The sequence below is a fragment of the Strix uralensis genome, chromosome 1, assembly GCF_047716275.1.
Source record: "Strix uralensis isolate ZFMK-TIS-50842 chromosome 1, bStrUra1, whole genome shotgun sequence".
NCBI classification, from domain to species: Eukaryota; Metazoa; Chordata; class Aves; order Strigiformes; family Strigidae; genus Strix; species Strix uralensis.
This window is the reverse complement of record NC_133972.1, coordinates 66,010,628-66,031,921: the sequence shown is the minus strand read 5'-3', so window position 1 is coordinate 66,031,921 and position 21,294 is coordinate 66,010,628. Positions and strand designations below refer to the sequence as shown.

At 41.8% G+C, this 21,294-nt stretch overlaps 1 protein-coding gene across 2 annotated transcripts in view; it reads left to right on the top strand.

The window, feature by feature from the left end:
* Positions 1 to 21,294, top strand: part of OXSR1 (oxidative stress responsive kinase 1) — a 92,312-nt gene that overhangs the window by 45,534 nt on the left and 25,484 nt on the right. For both annotated transcript variants that reach the window (XM_074869422.1, XM_074869430.1), the window contains exons 5-6: positions 11,825 to 11,880; positions 20,828 to 20,937. In XM_074869422.1, coding sequence (XP_074725523.1) covers positions 11,825 to 11,880; positions 20,828 to 20,937 — 166 coding nt within the window. The remainder of the gene's footprint in view (positions 1 to 11,824; positions 11,881 to 20,827; positions 20,938 to 21,294) is intronic.

The following is a 21,294-nucleotide window of genomic DNA, read 5'->3' as shown; positions in this document are numbered from 1 at the left end:
TTGCCATGTGCCTGTCCCTGGCCGTGCCTCCAGCCAGCTGCTGCCATCCTTGTTGCATTTTTCTGTGTAGCACGGTGATCCCAATGACAATTTGAAATCCCAGTGATCCGGCTCATGTTAAATGAGTTAAATACCTGGGCAGCAGCCAGCATGTTGAGGGTGGAGGGCCAAACTCAGAAACCTTCGGGTGAAGCTGTCCTGCAGGCATCTGCTTGGACACATTTTTTTACGGAAGACAAGCCAGACCGACATGCTGTGAGGGTTGCTCCCAGGCTAATGTTGTCTGGGTGACACAGAGGGTATGCTTGCACCTCTTCCCCATTTAGACTCTGATTCCTCTGTGTATTTGGGGATTAGTAGGAGTTTGATGAATGACTTGGAAATAAAACTAAAGCAAACCCAACCCAAGAGGTTTTATTGCTTAAAAAGACTTGTTGGATGGAAGTTCAAGTCTTTTTCAGGTGGTGCTCTTTATGGCAGTCTGACAAATGAATCATGCTGATTAACTGTTACAAGGTCTCTCTGTCTTTCTCCCTATTTTTATCTCTGAGCTTATCTTCTGTTCATGATTAGCTGTTGTGTAACTGAATATTTCAGTTAGTCCAGGTGAAGTGATATGCTGCTCAAATATAATCAGATTCTCCTATTGCAGCATAATAAATGTGATACATGCTTTTTTGTAAAAACAAAAAAGCGTAGGAAGTGGTTTAGGGTTGCATGCATGGCATGGCAGTAATCCAGCTATTACTTTGCTGCTCTACTTCTTAGGGGGTTAGAGGTGCAATAGCACACTTGATATGCTGAGTTAGATCAGCTTGTGCCCCCAAACAGAATGTTTTGGGGTTTTTTGATGTCTCTTCAAAATCAGTTTTCTGAGTGTGGGGCAGCTGTTTAAATGTTGCTTTGAAGAGACCCTGGAACCAATATTCTTGCTGTGTTTTTATGCCAAATATATTAGATTATTTTTAGGACCTTAGGATGGTTTTGCTACAGGATAAAAGTTTAATTGTTTGCCTCTTCTACCTATATTAAGAGAAAATAATTTCTGCAAAAAAGGGTGTCTGTATATGAGCACATACACATCACCAACACTGGTGTATGGGTTTTGTCGGAGCGCTCCTCCAGTAGCAGGTTTTGGATCCAAGATGAAGGAGCTGATGGATATATTTTGGCAGAACTCAGCTGTCCTACAGGATTCAAGCATAATTCACATGTAGCTGATTAATGCATTGATAGCTGTGCTGGCAGGTATTGTGGTTAAACTGGATTCCAGTATGCCTCTGATTATTTTGATGACGGAAATACTGTAATTTTTTGTTTCTGTAGCAATACTGTAGGAGAACTTCACAGCCCTACTCTCCACAGTGCTATAATCTTGTTTTGGGGAGTGTGTATTGGAACTGAAGTTTGGTAGGGGAGGACTGAGGAATGGATAATGGGATGTGGAGCATTTCACCTCTAATTGCCAGTTTGATTTTTAAGTCAGGACACTAGTAATTTGAAAGCTAGCTATTGCTCAGCTGTGGGAAGTGGAATTTTATATTTAGTGTACTTTGGTCTCCTTTATAGTAAGGGATGGGCAGAAATAACCTTTAGAGGTAGTTGTTAATATAAATTTTAAAGCTTTAATTTGTAAACAGTTCGGTAGCCAGAACAATTGAAATGTTACTCTTGGGTGTCTTGATTGTACTGGGTGATTTGTTCCCCCAAATAAACACTTTGCTGTGCAGCGTCAAGAACACAAGGACCACCGAATGTCCACTCTCTGTACACGGCAGTCATACTGTCACGTATTGTGGTGGTTTGGCAAACCAGCATGTTCTCCTAGTGGCTGTTTCTTCCACTGCATCATCCAGAAATTCATTGTTTTTTAAAAAAATAGTTTCCCTGTGGTTGCAGAGAGAAAATACAAACCAGATGTAAATCCCAAATCTGCAGACAGCCAGAAACAATAGCTCCTGTGGAGACAGTTTTCCTCGAAGTGGATAAAGACAGTCTCTGCTCTGAAGCCTAAAAGCCTGGCAATTAAAACTCTGATGGTAAATATCACTGTTGATGAAAGCACGAGAGTGCTGGGGGCCCTGCAGTGACTCCAGGCTAATGTCAGTGCCCCAACCTTCAGGGGCCCTGCGTGTTACGAGGGTCCATGTAGCGGCTTGCAGGATGATGCCTAAAGCTGAGTGCTTGCTGTATGACTGTTGTGTTCAGGTGTCTGTCCCCGCATCATTCCCCTCAGACCCAGATGCTGCCTCTGGACTGTGACACAGGGTGTCCTGCAGTTACAGTAACTTGGATTTAGTCCAAGGGAAAAACAGCTTCTTGGTACAACCACTATGCACTGCATTAAAAGGGAGGTGAGTTTTTAGGTTTTTCTCCCCTCTTTGTTACATGGGGATGAGATGCAGGAAATATATCAGAAGAGAGCAGGAGAATAGAGGTCGGGGTGATCTCCAAAAGGTTCAACAGCAGTTGACAGGTTTTGGTCAGTGATCCATGACTGAGTTGCACACTCAACTAATACGGTTTCTAGCAACTCCGGAGTTGTCAGGAGTATTTGGATTTGATGTGTTTCCAGGGGGAGTAATCTTCATTCACTGTCTGCAGCATTAATTTTAACAGTTGAAAACGTAACAGACTCTCTTACCTTTCGACTTTGAAGAAACCAAGTGCCATTCACACGTACGTACAACCACTCTGTTTGTGACATCCTTCTCATGTCACTGCTTTTATCTGGTATAGATTACTGGAACTAGATCACCCAGTATATAGGCTCTTGCCACATCTCTCCAGCAGTAATTGTTTAAAATCACTGTGTTCATCCTGTTCATTGTTTCTACTGTGATGCATGCAGTGAATAACCCCCTTCAAAAAAGATGGTTTTGAATATTGTCCCCTGTTGTAATGCAGCAGATTTTCTGGCCTTCATAGGTCCTAAGAGCTGCATATGTGGAGATGCTTTAAGCATTTATTCAGGCCACTGCAGTCTCTTCATTCATGTCTTATGCTAAAGCATGAGAAAAAGGTCACTTGCTAAATTTGTGTGGTAACATATTAAGCACACTTGAAAATTTTGTGAGGCTGCATCAGAAATTACTTTTGCATGTTTATTAAATCAAATTATATCCTGTCTCGCAGAGTTCTTACAAAACTTTAACATTAAAAAGTAAATCTTAATAGTTTCAAGAACAAAAGTGAGACAAAACCCACGTGCGTTTAGGACAACAAATAGGGAACTACCACAGAGAAATCTATCATTTCATGGCGGCCTGGAAAGCATCACCAAGTTAGGCTGGGTATGCCAGGAGGACTGTTTCCACTGTCCAGATACCCAATTTTATAACTGCTTTCTCCATTTTTATAGGAATAGCTGGATGAAATAAGGAGATCTTCTCTCTTCTTCCTATGCTGGCCATGCTTAAAACTGTCGTCTTCTAGATTTTGGAGAAGGAAGTCGAGCTGGCAAGTCTCTTATGAGCCCTGGTTGTCTTGAATTTCTCCTTCTGTATCATGTTGCAAACATTGCTGAGCAAGAGCTGTGGGTGGCTTTGTAGATATGGCCAGCTCTTGCCTTGGAATGGGGAATGCCTTGGACCTTGTGTGTGTATAGATATACATACTGCTTCTTCAGAACAGGGGTGCTTGAGCCTTTTGGAAATTAAGACCTTTTTGAGCTCTCCTATATCAAAATTTTTGGTCCTTATTTAATCCAAGTTGATTATGTGTTTACTGGAATGAATTTTCATCTCTCCATCATAGCAGGGTCAAGGCAAGGAGGTGTGTGAATCACTGGCTTTCCTGTTTCTTTTGCTACCTGATCCATCTTGTACTCAAACTGGGATGATCTGCATGTGGTAGTTTTGGGGAAATTCCTATTTCTGAGCACAATAGGAACATGTGTTAGCATGCAGGAGATAACTGTAGCACGGTGGCGTGCTTCACTAGTATTGCCACATGAAGCATGCCGACCTCCTTGCATGTTAAATAATTTGACGTGAAAGATTGAAATAAGGCCATGTTATAACTTGACTATTTTCCTCTGTTACCAATGACTAAGGCAGGGCCTCCCAAAAATATCTGGGCCTCCAGGGGTAGGAGGCAGACCTTGTGACTCCCCAACTTGCTGTGTGTGTTGCTTTTCATGCAGCAGCTGTTAAAGGAGCTTTGTGCCTTGTCCCCACTGCAGTCCTTAGGAAGTAGGATCAGGAAATGGAAGGGCTGAATAGATGAATTTGTGGAAGAAATCATGATGCATTTTTAGCTGCTGTTCAATGGTACAAAAACTTGATTTTAAAGCCTGCTGGGCTCCATCCTTTACGGAGGATACAAGAAGAAACTGAAGTTCTGACTGAATAGGGGAAACTTTAAGAAGTGGTGTATAAGGTTGGAGACGTAGCTTCTCTCCTGCATTGACTGCTGAATGGCTGAAGCTTGTCAGAAGCCTTAGCTGCTTGGCAAATCCTCCTTGCCATAGGCTGAAATTACAACAGTGATGAGCATTGGGGTGAATATGTGAAGCAACAACCTGTTTTATAGGAGGAAGAAGTGGGGCTGTGAGGGTTGGTACGATTAGATCGTCTTCATATTGGGAGATAGGGCTAGGTCTAGTATTCGTAGCACTTTATTATCTGGCTGAAGGAGCTCAACTGTCTGAAAACTGGTTTTTAAGGTTTTGGCTTTAGCTGGAGCAACTTCCTGCACATTGATACGCAGTTGAGGTTTACTTGAGCACTAATACTGGTCTGGAGGCGTGGTGATGAATGAGACGTAAAGTGCAAGGCAGACAGGATCTGTCACTGAATTGCACCTCCCTTTAACCATTGTCAGGCTTGTAAACACGTGGGAAGAGAAGGAATTAATGAGAGTGCAAAACCATCAAAGATGAAGTTGGCAGAGGAACAAAAAGCATAAGCTGGACACAATTTGCAGAGATAAAGGAAAGTTGCAGGTGCTGTGGTAACAGTGACTCTGTGACAGGAACGCAGTAAGTGATGTGACACACCGCTTGCTGTCTTGCACTGAGTTAGCCCAAGGTCTGCAACTCTTTCTTCACTGCCTCAGCATCTTACCAGCCCCTGGAGCTATTCGGATAACTAAGATGACTGAATTTCAGGAGGATCTCCTGCAGCTTTCTTTAGTGAACCCTTCGCTGTCTGAGCTGACATACTGACTTATTCTAAAATGAATCAGATTTGGACCCCAAACCCTGTACTTAAAGCAGCAGTCCACTTCTGCAGCATTGGAGGGCAAAAAATCAGGAAGAATTGTACCTAGTAAGTGCATCGTGGATCCTCTGAAAGGTGTTTAATGCTTTAGCTAAAATAAAGTACAATGGGAGATTCATTTGTCACAGAGCCCTTACTCAGGTTTCTGTTTACCTGTGCCAGGAGAGTGGATGCAGTTATCTCTCCCAAGAGGTCTCTTCACTGCACTGAGTGTGATCTGCCTGGATGTTAAGGGTAGCGCACAGGGAAAACAAGTGCTCGATGTACTTGTATAGCTCGTCTTGTTGGAAGCTGACAATCCTTTCCAGTAGACTTTGTCTACACACCCCTCTGCAAAATCAGTCTTGTCAGTCACTTCTTCCTTTCAAAGCTTTGCTTTACACTGCTTAAAAGAACCAAAAAGAACTTTTTAAAATTCCTGATATCACTGGCTTATTTATTTAACTTTCTTCAGACATTAAAATAATAAGCCTTTAAAGATTTCTACCTACCTAGCCCCCATGAAATTGGGGCTTTAAAAATGCCTCTGCCGTTTACGAGGTTTGGAGTAAATCATGAGTTGCCTTGTGCTGCTGGCATTTAGCCCCTTCATTGAGGCCCTGATCTTTCACCATGGCCCAGCAGCTGGCAGAGCAGCTCAGAGGAGAGGGTAGAAGCAGTCGCTGTGCTTCCCTGATCCTGAGGAATAAAGCGTGTCACTGGGCTGGTCCCCCACTGTAATTTATAGCAGCCTGGCTGCTGCCGCTGGTCCTGGCTGCCAGTGGCTGCAAGGGCCTGCTGAGAGGGCTGTGGATGAGCAGGGATGAAACAAGCTGTGGACTTGGCCATCTCTTCCCCTGCTTATGCCTGCCTCAGCAGGGAGTCTGGAAAGAGGAGTATAGAAGCTGCTTTGCCAGCTCTCTGCTGCTGGAAGACCTTCAAGCTTTGGGAGATGTTCCCGAGTCCAGCTCTGCAGAGTTAAGTACAGCACTGTAACAGACAGTAATTGCATCTCGCCCAAGAGTTTGGGACTTCAGGCTCAACCCTGTGGCATGAAAATGTTAGTACACACAGCTCTTCTGATCAGGAACAGGGAGCGTGCTAATGTACAGCACTTCTAATACAGTTGTCTTGGATGCCTTCTCCCACATTAGTGCTGAATGTGCTGACATTTGAGGGTGTAAAAATACTGCTCTGCTTGCACTCTCCAGCCTAGTGTCTGTTTTGCAGCTCTATCTCAAATGGTAAAGCTCTTGCCTATAGTAAGCTTTTTATACCTTGGTTTATAAGGCAAAGGGAAGAGGTGACATAGGTAACAGCATATCATTGATGGGAGAATAATGTTTGATAGTAGAGAATGAACGGTGCTCATTTGGTATATAATGTCACAAATTGCTTCACACTTAACTGTATGTAGAGACATTGTCCTGGAAATATTTTGAAAATTATTCAGAACAATTGTTAACTCCAGCAATTGGTTGCATTCAGTATAAATATTTTGAATTACTCATTACCATTAACAGAAAATAGGAATTCTTGTAGCTTGCATGCTCTCTTTTTTTTAAATGAAACTTGGCAGGACCAACCACTCCTTCATGCCAAATTATGCACTATAGAGTTCAGTCCATGAAAATTTATTGTTACAGTTAATGTAAATTCCATCTAATGGGCAGATGACTCATGGCTGTGCTGACAGCCAGCATTGCATCCTAAAGGCACATGTGAGCAGGTTGGAAGCAAAGGCATAATAAACAGGGCTTATCTCCATTTCCCCCTTCATGTGACCGTTTTCTCAGTGCTAGGCTACAGAAGTCCTGGGATGCCACTCTTTGCTCAGGTCACTTGTATCGCAGTTGAAGTGGCCTTAACAAATTGTCCTAGCTATTGCTCCCGATGTAGACTTCTGAACACAAGCCAAGTGAATTCTTTTTGATTTCCAAACAATATTAAGAGACTTGTTTAAAAATCAAGAACTTAACATGCTTCATTGCTTTTCTTGCAAACGACAGTTCTTTTAAGTCTGCAATATGAAGTTTTATTGCATATGCCAGGATAGCAGAGGTGTAGCCTAGTTATTGCTAACGCTGCTCTCCATTATGGACCAGCAAGTCTTACTTTTTCCCTTAATGTTGTCACTGCAACAACCACTACTATATGGTGGTGCTAAGGATTGAGGGCTGTGGGTGAGGGCAGATCTGATAATTTACCAGGATTTTAAGGACTTGTGCAGGCTTTTTACAGTGGGAACAAGCTATTAGGATACAGTTCCTGTAGTTCCCCCCTGCCCTGTTGAAAAATTATGGGGTGTGTGGGAACACTACACTTGAAACTGGGGAGCATCCATCTCATTGCCTGCCTGTGCTCCCAAGTCTCCTGTAGCTGGGTGCTTGGTTGTAATTTTGTTGTATTGGAGATCAGTTTTGGTTATGTAGCATCTAATGCCTATGGCCCAGCCCTAACCTGGAGGCATTAATGTGATGTAACTGGTACATTAGCTTCCCAGGGCAACAAAACGCTAAACCAGTTTGGAATGCAGAAGAGGAGGGACTTCTGCCCTGCTGCAAAACATTTCAAGGCTGATGTTGAGAATCCAGCTTTGCACTGGAGTGAGTCCAAACCCTCTTCCCACTCTGTTTGTGAAGTATGAGGTAAATAAAAACTTAATCGGTATTTTGCGGAAGGGGACTTGGAGGCTTTAGAGAAGAAGATGACAGTTGCAGAGTGGGAACGTCCAAACTGTGGTAGCATTTGTTAAGCTACAGTCACGAAAGAGTTTACTCCAGCCTTCTGTAACTTCATTTAAAATGCGATATAATTACTGTTTATGCTACAGCCTAAAGCTGCTTCCTGTTTCCAGTATAGTAATTATGCCAGAGGCACACCATATATTCCAAGTGTATCAGCCTAGGATATGGTCATTACCACATTTAATAGGAAGTACCTTCAAATTGTTATACTTGGCAATAACTGTATCCTGGAGTAACCAACTTCTCGCCATTCAGCTTGCAAATTTATAAGCATCTCCTTATGAGAATAAACAGGAAAGCACTGTTACTCTCTCCCCCACCCCATTGCTTTAAATGCAATTATTTAATCTTAAAGATGGTTTTAAAGGAGGCCTTAGTTTTGAAGATACTGCTGGTGACAGCAGTATATGCTAAAGAAAGGCATCTGTTCACCCAGTGTTACTGCTGCTTGATGTTCACTCGTTGCTGTTGCAGTGGGTGATGCGATGCCAGTACACTGGGGTGAGGAATGGGAAAGCTGGAAGTTGCCTCTATGGTACAGTAACTCCAAAAAGGAGTTGGTGTCCCCAAACAGCTTGCTGCCAATCTGTTTTGCTGCTCCAGGGTGGATTATACCATGCTGGGGTGAGTAATGGCCTTTTCTGCAGGTTGGTTACCAGGAGGAAATGCCATATCAAGTGGGGATTTAATTCTGCAGCTTGACTTGGATATTTGGCAGTGGCTGTTGTTGGCCTCCTGGATTTCTTATTGTCAACTTGTTTTAATTTCTTGAACCAGCTTGAAGCACCATATTTACTGACTTTTGTTTCTAATGAGAAAATATGTAAATTTTAATTAATCCAAGCTGAAGTTAAAACAAGCCTCTGCATTGGAGGGTGTTAAGGGACTGGCGTCCTTTGGCTCTTTTCTTCCCCGTGGGATTCACTCTGAGTGCTTGTTTCACTACTCTTTGCTCTCCAAGCCTGTCCAGCTTGCTCTCTTACAGTAGGATCGTCTGGTGGTATTGAATATGTGCTGCTTTTTGGCTGCTGTTGCTATGTCAGTGCAACCTGCCTGGATTTTTTTGGACTCTGAAGCGCACAATGGTTGAGACTTCATCCTTAGTTCTGCTTAAAAACTTCTCTGGCGCTTCTTTGATTGCTGAGTGTGGTCTGCTTCAGGGGCTTGGTGAGCTGCTCATGCTGTCGTGACGGCAGGGGAATTTTGGAAAGGCTGTACAATACCGCATGGCCCAGCTTACTAGGCAAATGTTCCAGCATCCTGGGCTACCATGGAGTACAGATGGAAGAGGAAGTTACTGTTACTTGTGCCCATCTTCAGTAAGAGGAACAATAACTTCAACAGGCAACCTCAGTGCATGTTATTCCTTTCCCCATAACCTGGACCTGGCAGGCAACTTTGAAAGGGCGTCATGCATCCTGGCTGTCACAGGAGAAGTGACTGTCTGGATAAACATTTCCAGTAGGATTGGAGAGTTTCCTGAACACCCTCTGTTCCCTCTGAATTAGTGCTGGTGTGAGGGGAGATTCCTGGAGATGGCTGCGCCAGTGCCAAGCATATTTCATGCCATATGAGCCAACTCCTTTCGTAGGAAGCAGCAGACTTGGACACTGTGCTCTCATGGCTCCATGTGCTCGTGGGGTTGGATCCCAAAGACATCTTCTACCTAAATATTGGCAAGGAGCTTTCCTATTCCCTCACTGCTACGACCATGAACCCTTTGTGGGAGTGTAGACGTTAGTCAGGTTTTATATCTCTCATGGCAGTTAACTCTCTACAACTCCAATTGTATTGGATTTGGCCAATGGATGCTAAGGGCCGGTAGCACAGCTACACACTTAATGTATTTAATCCCTTCAGGTCCCTTTTGTCTACTTAAGAGTCACCATACAGGGCAGTGCTTATGCTTTCTTGTCTGCAATGGCTGCAGCTGTTAATTGCAGGAATAAAACAAAATAATGATTCTTGGAGGGAAAGCTGACTCAGCCCTAAACAGAAGTTCACATATTTGGACAATTTAAAATGTGCAGGACTGGAGCTGACTGGCATTGATTGTTTTACATTTGTCATTTGTCACTGTCACAGCTTCTTACTGCTTTGAAACCCATTCTGCTATTAAGTCAGCTTCTCAAGGCTGTCTTGCCATACAGCTTCAGTGTTTCCATGTAGATCTATCCAAGTGTTCTAGATCATTAAAGCAAATAAGTATTTTCCTGTACTTGCTTTTAACGCTTGTTCTTCAAACAGGGATTAGTCTCCAAGATGGTCACTGCTAGCAAGACGTGTACATTTGGCAGGACTCGAAATACTTGTTTGAAGGCTAAAGGCTGCTGTCAGATGCGATTTGCTGATAAAGTAATCTTTAGTGGGACTGTCTTATGGACAGTCTTTGTTTATTTTTGTTCTGCTGCATGCTGGGGGAAAGCCTTGCCATGCCAGTGTCTTAGACTGGTACTGGGAACAATCTAACAAATGTTAATGCTGGAGAGGATGTGTTTAAAATTATCCTGGCCTGGAACTGGCAACGGCCCAGGCTGTTCTTCAGAAGAGCAAAGGCCGGAAGGAAGAGACTTCCAGGGCCTGACTGGGGCTCTTTGGCCAGGCCATCATGCCAGTTCTGTTCTCATGATGCATGAGGGAGGAGAGGAAAAAAATAGCTTTTGACTTTTTTGTGTGTGTGTGAAAGGATTTGGAACATTTGCAGAAGGCAGTCAAGGGAGAATCTGCTTGTTTTGGGTTTGGGTGTTTTCTTCCTTTTTTTTGTTTCTCTTCCATGCAGGTGGTTGTCATTAAGGTGAGGAGTGTTGTGAATTGCTATCTGTTCACTGGCATCCACTCCCCAGACAGTTGCTTTGCTTGCAGCCTTTTTTGAACCAGCACCTGCATGTGCTCTGGGTCTGCATAGTTTCCAAGCCAGTGCAAGCTTAGCAGCCATGCTGGTGAACATGGGTATCAGCTATAAAGGTGCTTCTCTTGGCTTTGTGTGGGGAGCAGCGTGAGAAAATAAGCTGTAAAACTTTAAAGCATATTTGGTGTGGAAGTAGCATTCCCTCAAGGATGGAGAAGTACTGCTGTTAACCTAACAAACCAGAGGTTGTTTTGGGGTAGAAAGGGGATAGTATAATAACTTCCATAGCACATGCTTGGATGTTCTTGTGCATTCATTGACTTTGGTTGAAAAAAAAAAAATTAATCAGGGAGACTTTTTCACTAAAGTTGAGACTTCACAGGATAGTGGAGTGGCCCTGCTTTCCCACTCTCACTGTCTCTGTTGTACCAGCTCTGCTCACCTGACCCTTAGTAATGTGACTCAGTTCATTAAGCCATGAGCAAACAACATTTTTCTTCTGTCTGCTTTTTCACCAATGTATGGGGCTAAACTGATTTCCTGAGGAAGCACGTGAACTCCTCCAGGGTTGGAGAGCAGAGAGACTTGGGGCTGAGAAAGAATAGGGTGCATTCAGTGGTAGTGAGACTAGAGCAACTCACTGTCTCTTGAAGCCTTCCCCCCTAAAAGGGTACATGAGCATCAGACCAGTGCTAGGTTCTGTTTTCACATCTTTAGCTAACTTAAGAACCTGGAACAAACCATGTTCCTTGTGGTTTTGCAGGTACCTTCCAAGAAGTTTTCAACTCTTTTTTTTTTCTGTGCATAGTACTTAAAATACTACTAGCTATAAATCATACAAATACCACTTAGTGTCTGTCTACTGAAGTTACAATTGGTGTTAAGTCCCTACTGTTTCTGCATGATTGGAAGCAGGAAGTGCTAATGCAAGAAAAAAAATGTAAGAAGTAATAACCTTTTAATATATTTTTGTTGAGTGAAGGAAAGATGTAATGACTTCCACTTATTATTGCTTTATTTTTCTGCAGGGATGTGAAAGCAGGAAATATTCTTCTTGGAGAAGATGGCTCAGTGCAAATCGCAGGTAACTTTCCTGGTAGCTTTGCATAAACTTTAAGCGCAACTGTGTATCCAAAGAGATGGTTTAGTGATCAACAAGAAACATACATAAAATGTTAGCTTCAAGAAGTCCCACACTTCTTAAAACAAATGAACAATGCCAACACCACCAAAAAACCTGACAATAAACAAACCACAAACCAAACCAACAAACCCCCCCCCAGAGCTTATTATGTCTTGTTATCTTAAAATACTGTTCTTTGGAATAATGGCAGTCAGCATGAATAAATCCTTTGACTGTTAAATCCTCAGAATCAATAGATTAGATAAAATTCTTGGCACAAGCTAGTCAGATTTTTAAAACAGCAAGTTCATAGGCTTGGAAGTAGAATGCACAGACCACTGATTTGTCATCAGTGTGTAAGGTGGTTTTCAAAAGGACTGTGGTGAACAGTGGATAGATTCATCAGAAGGAAATTGGTATGTCTGATTGTAAAAGTCACTTGCAACTTTGCCTTAATGAAAGATCTGCTGGTCAAACTGCTCATGTGGAACCTCCCTAGTCCACTTCAGCTGAAGCAAGTGGCAGAGTGCATGTTTAACCGACTGCCCGAACCCAGCCCAGACTGGGGTGAACTGAAAATCTTGGAAACAGTCATGCAAGCTGAGGGATAGGGTAGGGAAAACTGTTAAGGCAGTTGCTGTAGCTAATACAAATGTGCCTGGAGGAGATGTCTGTTGTAGTCACTGCTGTCATAAACTGCATCAACATGGGTATGTTGGAAACAGTCCTTGGTGTGGATGGATCGTGTCTGTGGAAAAAGGGTGGTGTGTGGTGTGTTTTTGTTTTGAGTTTGGTTTTCTCCCCCAATGCTGCGATTCTGGTCTTTTATTTCATACCTGTTCCTACAGACTTCACTCTTCAGAAATCAAGAATTATTACTATTGTAGACTATTAAGACAAAATTTTCGGAGAGTATATTTAGAACCTGTGAGACTTGTTTTTCCTCTTCTTCCCAGGGTTCTGTTTTCTTCTCCTGAGTATGATCCCTCTCCAACTGTCCTTTCCCTCAGGACTGTGCTCTTCCCATGAATCTTGTGGTGCTTTTCCAGTCTTTGTGGCATCTCTAGCTGGAGGGCAGAGCTCGCATCTGGTTCTGCTATCTCAGCAAACATCCTTGTACATGTTAAACTTTCTCAGTCCCGTATTTAACTGGAAAAAGCAATATCTGTTTGTGGTAAGGTCTCTTTTTTTTTAGGGCCCTGTCCTGCTGGTGGAGGCACAGTGTCAAGCAGAAGTGCGTGTTGCATTGTGTAGTGCTGAGAGGTGCACGCTATGTGTATCTATGCCTGTATTTGCATCGTGGAATGAAAGGTGTAGATTTTCCACCAGGAGGCAGGACACATTGCAATGCACAGTTTTGGTTTTTATACAGGTTGCTTTTCTCCCTCTGCGGAAGGCAGTACACCCTTTTACAGGACATAACACATAAAATACAGGACTTCTGTTTAAAACTTGAAGTTGTTTTGTTTTCCCTTTTAATTCTCCCAGTACTCTTAAAGCCTGCCGTTTTATTTTTAATGGGTGTAAATAATTCATCCTGTGTGGCAGCTGATGAAAGGTAGGGAGTGGCTTCTAAAACGCTCAAAGGAGCAAACTTTATACAGTGAAATCCTACATTTTTTTCCATAATGGGGCCAAGATGTAACATTTTGGATTTATAATTGTATGAAGCTTTAGATTATTTTCTGGGAGAGGCTGCAGATAGCTGTTGCATTAGAGCAATGCCCTGTTATTCCAAGTGTTTCTGCCACCCTAGCAGAAAGCTGCTTGTGTTTCTCTTACACAAGGGTGCCAGGGCTTGGCTTTTTTTTATTAAGGCTCACTGGTAATAGGTACCAGTTCATGGTTTTTTTGTTGCTGAACAATTTCGAGTTGATAAGTAGTTTTAAGGTTAACTAGTCTTGTGTGAATTTCAGAGGATTTATTTTGTCTGTAATCTGTCCATGTTCCCCTGGACTGAACTGTCTACTAGTTGTTTATATGTGCAACACTTAAATGATGAAATCCATTTCTCTGCGTATCCTGCGAAAGCAACATTGCGAGATGTGCAGAGTTCCCTCTTCACAAATTCTTTCATTGAACATGCAAAAGGATTAATGCTGTAACCTTTCATGAGACACAGCAGAGGGACTAAACTCAACTGAGGTCAGCAAGTTCCCCACAGTGGCAGGAATCACTTTTTGTTTCTGTGAGGGCAGCTGTTGACTTGAAAGAAACAAAAATAAATAAATGACTGAATACTAGAGAAGAGCCGGACCTGGTCATAACATGAGATTTTGTTTCTGTGGGAATTTCTGACACTTAAGCTTCCTTTCCTTCTGACCCAGGATGAAATAGCAAAATTTCTCGTGGATTTTTTGAGGAGGAAAAAACACTGGAAGCAAACCAATCCTAATAAAGTGAGTTTGGTTTCAGCAAGATCAAAGCACTTGCCTTTGACAATAATATTAATGCATGTTATGAATAATTCTGTTGATGGTTGAGTGCTTCAGTTATCAGCTGGATGACATCACTGCGTTCCCATGAAACAAATATGTTTAAGTTTCGCTGGAAAATTACACCACAAGGGAAGGGGAAAAAAAAAAAAGATTGATCAGCTGTGGAATGAAGCCTGAGGGTTAGAGTGAATGAGCCACCTCCCTTGAAGGGGCTGGTTTGGTCTACATAAAAAATGCAAATAATGTAGCAGTAAAGAATGATTTCAGTTCTTTTATAACGACTCCTTTCCCTTTTGCCATCCCTCTATCAAAACTGCATGTGAACAGTTGTTAAGAAGGTCTTATTCAATGTTTGACCTTTGCAACCTTGTGTTTCTGTGTGTTTCCTACTGCTTGACACAATTTATGTTACTTGTCTCAGAAGAAATATAAATCTTAAATGTAAATATAAGAAGTGTAAATCTGAAACTGGAAATCCTTTGAGGAAAAAAATGAAGCTGCCTTCAAGGTTTAGAAAAAAATGTTCAACCATACAGTGGAGGAAATCCCACTGCCGGGCTATACATCCATGATATGTGAGTGAATTTAATTACTTGGGAAACATTCACTGTATAGAATTCATGGCAGTAATTTTTCTGCAGCATTATACAGTTCTAACCAGTGAAAGCTAAAGCCCCTTTTGTTAATTCGGGCTGTGCAATTCTGTTAAGCTGAACAGAAAAAGCAACTTGATGGTGTGTCCAACATTTCTCAGGCTCTGATGTAACTCTGAACTGGTGGCTGTGCATAGGACGTGAAAGCTGCTGTGGGAGACCTGTGAGCTGAGGCGGACACAGGTAAAGCAGGAGGAGAAATCTGTGAGCTTGGGGGTATTAGTTGGAAGTAGGAATTCTAAAAATTCTCCTAATGGCCTGTACAAACACCCAGCTTCAAACTCCTCCCCAAGTCCTGGGACTTGGTATTTTTATTCATGACTCTATTTTTAACTATGTAGCTCCTTTTGCTTTCAAAATGTGCATCCACTGAACCAAAGCATAAAACTGCCTTTAACAGATCCAGCTGACCAGTGAGACCTAAACTGAGGCTGTTTGCTTCTATCTTAATATTTTTTTTTTTTTTCCAAGGGCACTGTCTTGGGCTTGTGGCTTGGCACCAGCTTTATGGAGCCTGTTACAATTCAGAGAGTATTGCTTTCTCAGAGTTTGAAGCATTTTCCTACACATTGAATTAATCTATCTTCTGGAGAGAGCAGGACTGTTTCCCAGATACCATTGTTCTGGACAGTGCTGATGGTGGTTGCAATGTAAATTGAGATAGCCACGTTCTTTTGTGTTTCAGTCTCTCCATGGCAATTATTTTTGTTGGTGTGTTGTTGTTGGTTTTTTTTAAGTTAGATCATAAAACCTTTTTGCCCTGGCATGCATTGATTCTCTGGAGTCTAAAAGCGGCATGGGTAAAACCACTCTTTGTCAACATAAACTGCATCAGCACCAGGATTGCTGCATAAACCAAGAGATCTCTCACAGTAAGAAAAGCTTAATATTCTTCAGTTTATTTAACTGTGCAGGCCCTATAAATTATTGTGAAATGAAATGAGAGTCTTGATAGACTTGGAAGGGATGGAAGAGGTTGAGGGAAGCTCTCATTTTATCCGCTGAGATATTAAATAATGCTGTCACCCACCCCTCTGTGATTGAATGTGAAGAAGCAAGGGTCTACTGAAGGCTGAAGGGCACACATCCCTCCATCTGTGTGGGATTTTTCTGTTGTGAGGACAATAGCACGATATCTTCAGGTCTTAAAACCAGTCAGGATTATTAACGTGTACTCCAAGAGGTGCTCAGTGTGCCTGCCGTGTCCCGGGCAGGCTGTGTTGCCAAGCAGTTGAAGTAGATTGAGATTTCATGAAGTTGTTCAGGACTTGCTAATTGATACTGGGCAAATTGCCTAACCCCTCTCGCGTTATCTATTTATAAAATGGGGATAGTTAAGGCCAGGCAAAACTTGTGTAACTGAATTTGTGTAACTTTCCACAAATCCATGCCAGCTTGTCACCGGTTCACTGTGTTCCTGACTGCTCTTAATTCATTGTACTAAAATAGCGCTCTACATAAACACCAAGCTATGATGCAGGCAGTGTCGTTCCCCCACTTTCCCTTAGGAAACTCTAACTCTAGGAGATGAAATTGCTTTAACAAGGGACAAGGCACAAATCAGCTTGGGGGGAGAAGTGCCAGTTGCAGGGCTGACTCGAGCAGCTGGTGATGTATCATGGACACCTCTGAGCCTCTTCTCCTTTTCGAAAAAGGGACAAAAATATTTTTTTTCTGTGGTTGGTGGAGAGTTTTAGTGTTCCCCTGTAGCAGCATGATGTGAAGTAACTTTTTCTTTGTGTCATTTGTAATATCTCTGTTTCCTCAAGAGGTGTTGTGGTATTTTGTTGTTGAAACCCCTTGTGAACTTCTCCAAGGGCGGTGTATTCACCCAGCCTGGACTTTGTCATCCTTAAGTTAGTTTGTGCAGTATTATGTGTATCTTTATTTTGGGGCTTGGTCTCAGATGTGATTTTTACGTTTACTTGGCAAAGGGATTTCATACATCTTTTATGTGCCTTGACATTATTGCAAAAAGGCTAAACTTCTGATGCAATAAAGCTGCTGTTCTGCATGTGAATTGATTAGAAATATGAGACTATAGAGATCTAGCTTTGCAGATGAGAATTTGGGAGAACAAGTGTGTATTTATAGATTAAATGCCACTGTATAACCACATAGTCTTTAAGAGGAAAGAAGTTTTTGATTCTTGTTCTTCACTAATCTTCCTTTTCTCTGGTGTCTTATGACCTGCTGCGTTCTCAGCACAAAATTGCCTTACTTCTCTTCCTGCCAGGCTTTATTCATCTTCAGTACTCTAAAAGCTGTAAGGTTTGCAGAAAAACACTTAAGTACAGCTGCAGATATTTTCTGATGGTGAGCAACTGAATGAGAAGGAAGGTGACCAGTGAAAAAATTAATAGTGCTGTCTTTGAAATACTTTATTTTTGCTTGAGGAGGAATAATATCTCAGCTACCCAAGTTTAAAAACAACTCCAAGTGGTTTGAAGACAAGATTGGTTTATTCTGTTGTTCTGCCCCCACGGAAATTTGGAACAAACCCACCCATCTCTGTAGGAGCCTTTCTGATGTCAGTAGGCTTTGGTCCTGGCTCCTAGTTAATGCACAGTTGTCTTTCCCTTGTATCTACCTACAGTAGCAGGGACTTAGGCTTTTTAGAATTAAGATAATACTACAATATGAGATGGCAAAGGAGAGGTGATTCTTAATGGCTGACCTCTAGATTTAGATCAAACCATCTAACTTACAATACTGTAGAAATGTATCTTCCTGAGGTATACAGCAGAAATGGTGCCTGTTGTGATGCGGTTCTGCCACAGCATTCTTGTGTTACTGAGTTGTTTAGATTGGGTCTTTGTTTCTGCAACACAGAATCGTAAGAGTAGATTTTCCTTTCAGTTTTTGCATTTCCTGAGTGGCTAAAGTAGTCTTCAGGTTTGACAACTTGGATACCTTAATAGCAGGAATTGTTGCCTAATACCATGCTTTTGCAAACACTAGCCTGCAACTTCATTGCCACTGTAGAGTGTTTTGTAGGGTATGTGGTTTTAAACACATGATGTTTCTATTGAATAAGACAAAATTACCCATATTTTCTGCAGAGCCTGCATCAGCAGAATTGTCATGTCCATTCTGGATTGGTTTTGCTGTGATAAGAGAGTCTGGAGATACATATATATGGGTTTTTTTTTTAAGAAGTCTTTGGTTTATATCACTGAAACAGGTCCAGGAAATGAATCTTTTCTACATTGCTTCAGAAAAATTATTAAAAAAAATAATGATCCTACCACTTGCATCCAGACATCCTGGAGACTATTATTTGCTAGCAGACTGCTGGAAGTCTGCAATTTTTGGGCTCCTTTAGAATATCTGACAGTCGTTGGATTCCCAGCAGTGGTGGTTACTGGTATTGCAAGCAAGGTCCTAACATTTCCAATTCCTCCCTGTTGTGGTGATGCAGTCCTTTACAGTGATCACTGTAGTGACCCAATATAAAGTACAAGCTACCAAAGGAGTACAAATGTAAACACTTCTGAGCTATCATACTTCTTGAATTTCATGATGTTCCCTATTTTCTAGAGTTAAATTCATTTGGAATAACCTAGCTCTGTTTTAGTCTTTCTGAGTGTAGTTAACAGCAGTAGAGAGAATGAGATGCAGATCATACCAACTGCTCAGAAGTAAGAATTGGACCCTAACTTGTGGTTGGGATTTTATTTTATTGCTTTACAAATATTTCTTGAGAGCAGGCACATTCTTATCTTAATAGCTGGGACTTGGATAAAGTTAGTAAGATGGCATTTGAGAAGATGGTTTCAAAGGCATTCCTTACAGCAGAGTAGCACAGACTGGTTGTGCTTGTTTTAGCCCACTGGAAATGAGGGAAATTGATCGGGAAAACATTGAACAAATCAACCATGTAACAGAATGCAATTTAATTCTGTTTAAGCTTTCTGCTGACCTCAGATGGCAGATGTAGGGGTAGAATTTCCAACTGGAATTTATAAACCCATGTTTGATGTGAAATGTAGTGCATGCTGTGTGCACTGTGTAAAGGACTTGTGTTTTTACTGCTGGAATGCTTTTGCTTTGAATGGCATTTCCTTTACCCTCAAAATGACTGCATGGAAACTTGAGGTAAGATAATATACACAAGTTCAAATACAGCACATCACAATAATATGCTGATGGCACTTGGACAAGTTTCTATTATTATTATCTTATTTAAAAGAACTTCTAATTTCTCTTGTGTTTAGAACAATAGATCTTATGAGACTTCTCATAATGAATAGTAAAGTGCAAGTAACTGAACTTTTCAGGAACCTCATTCAGTTTTCTGAGAAAAGCAAAGATGGTGGATACACACATGGAAGATCTCAAAGCAAAATCAGTGTTGCAAAAAGTGGGTTTACAGAAAAAACAGATTACAGTGCTGACAGGGATAGCAATCCATCTAGACATGCTAAAACTTCAAAGTTAGCAGGAAGGCATGGTGACTCCAGGAATGGGGAAGAGAACAGGACAGCACATCTGGAAGAAGCTGAACCCTAATGATAGGCATTTGCTAGTGCTTGTTTTAGCCCTGTGACTTCTATGCAACTTTCTTTAATGTCAACTTTCAGTTATCCATGTCTAGTATTTTAGTGAGCACTAAGTTCCTGTCCTTGGAAGCCTCCCACCTAAGTGAGCTGGAAGCTTTCAGCATCTTATTCTTCTGAGTGATAATTTCAGTGGTGTTTCTCAAATATTGAAAGACTGGTGAGAAGGGGCTCATTGCACTGCTGGAGTGATGCAGGGGGAGGCTTGGGACTGTCCTCACGTGAATGCTGTTGCTTGCAAATTGTAAAGAGGGATCTTCTGTTGCAGTTGATTCCTCAGTTAGGATAACATCCTTAAGCCATGGAGTAAACCCGTTTACAGTTAACTATGTCAGCTATGTTCTCTGAACAAACGTACTGTATTCCATTGCTGTTCCTGCACATTACTGCTGCTGTTCACAGATCCTGTTTTCCATGTCATTCTTAATTGCATAAAACATCAGTGTTATCTTTGAAAGCATAGTTTTCATGTAAAAGAGTGATTTACTTTAATACAGTTACAGGTGAGTGCACAGGGCATCCTTGAGCATCCTTCAGCTTGTGAAAGATGTTTCAAGTGGGGATAATGCTGTTCAGGGTGTGAATATCTGTCTGCAAGGCTTCTTCTGGGATGGTTGGGCTGGGTAGTGTCACATGCTGCCCTATTTGATAACCCTATTGTATCATCAAGAACTAGTGCAAGTTCCTGTTAAAGCACTGAGCATCTCCACAATGGAAGATTACCAAGCAAAGCATATTCTGGTAATAAAACATCCAGAATAAGGGCTGAAACCTCCAGTCTGTGGGATGCAGTTAAGACAGTTAAATGTTATAAAGTTTAGTAACTTTTTATGAACTCAACTTGATTGCTGCAAATATTAATAGGATGCTAATTGAAGTTCAGTTGTTATGTATGTATACAAATGTAAATAAAGCACTGGTTGTCAGAGACAGGTTTGTACAGTAGCAGGACTGCTGGGAGAGCACGGGCGTGCTGTAATGTGACCAGTGGGCTGTAATGGAAAGTGGAATTTTCCTCTCTGCTGGCCAGCGCTGAAAGCTCTGCTGTCTCCAGTAATTGAATGGTGGACTACAGACTGTTCATGTACCAGCATTCTTAGCTAACTGTTGATCATTCTTCGTTTATTAGGAAACTCCTCATGTGTAATTGGTCGAGTACTTAATAGATGGCTGGGAACATGAGGTTGGAAAGAGGGGACAAACCTTCAGTTTGCTGGGGATGTGTTCTTAATAAAATCTGTTTTTGTTTTCTTTTCAGACTTTGGCGTTAGCGCGTTTCTGGCCACTGGTGGTGACATTACCAGAAATAAAGTCAGGAAAACCTTTGTGGGCACACCTTGCTGGATGGCACCAGAAGTTATGGAGCAGGTGATTTGTTTTTCCTAGTGCCCTCTGAGCTGATCTGCACCTGGAATTCCCTATTGTCAGCAATGGCTGTATTTACTTCAAGCACAAATGATAATTTGGCATCCTGTAAGGCTTTCTTAAAACCGCAGTATTTTCTTCAATTTACCTGTTGCAGCCAGGCTTGTACTGGGGAATATTAAGAGTTCAGTAGATTTTTGTCCTGTTGCTTTTCTTCAGGCTTCTACCTAAGGTGAGGATGAGACAGGGCAGCTGTTGCATAAAGATTAACCTGCCCCTCCCCTCTTGCATAAATGTGAGGTAAAATATAAATACTTCCACACGTGGTAAATATGCACATATACAGCTTGGTTATGTGCT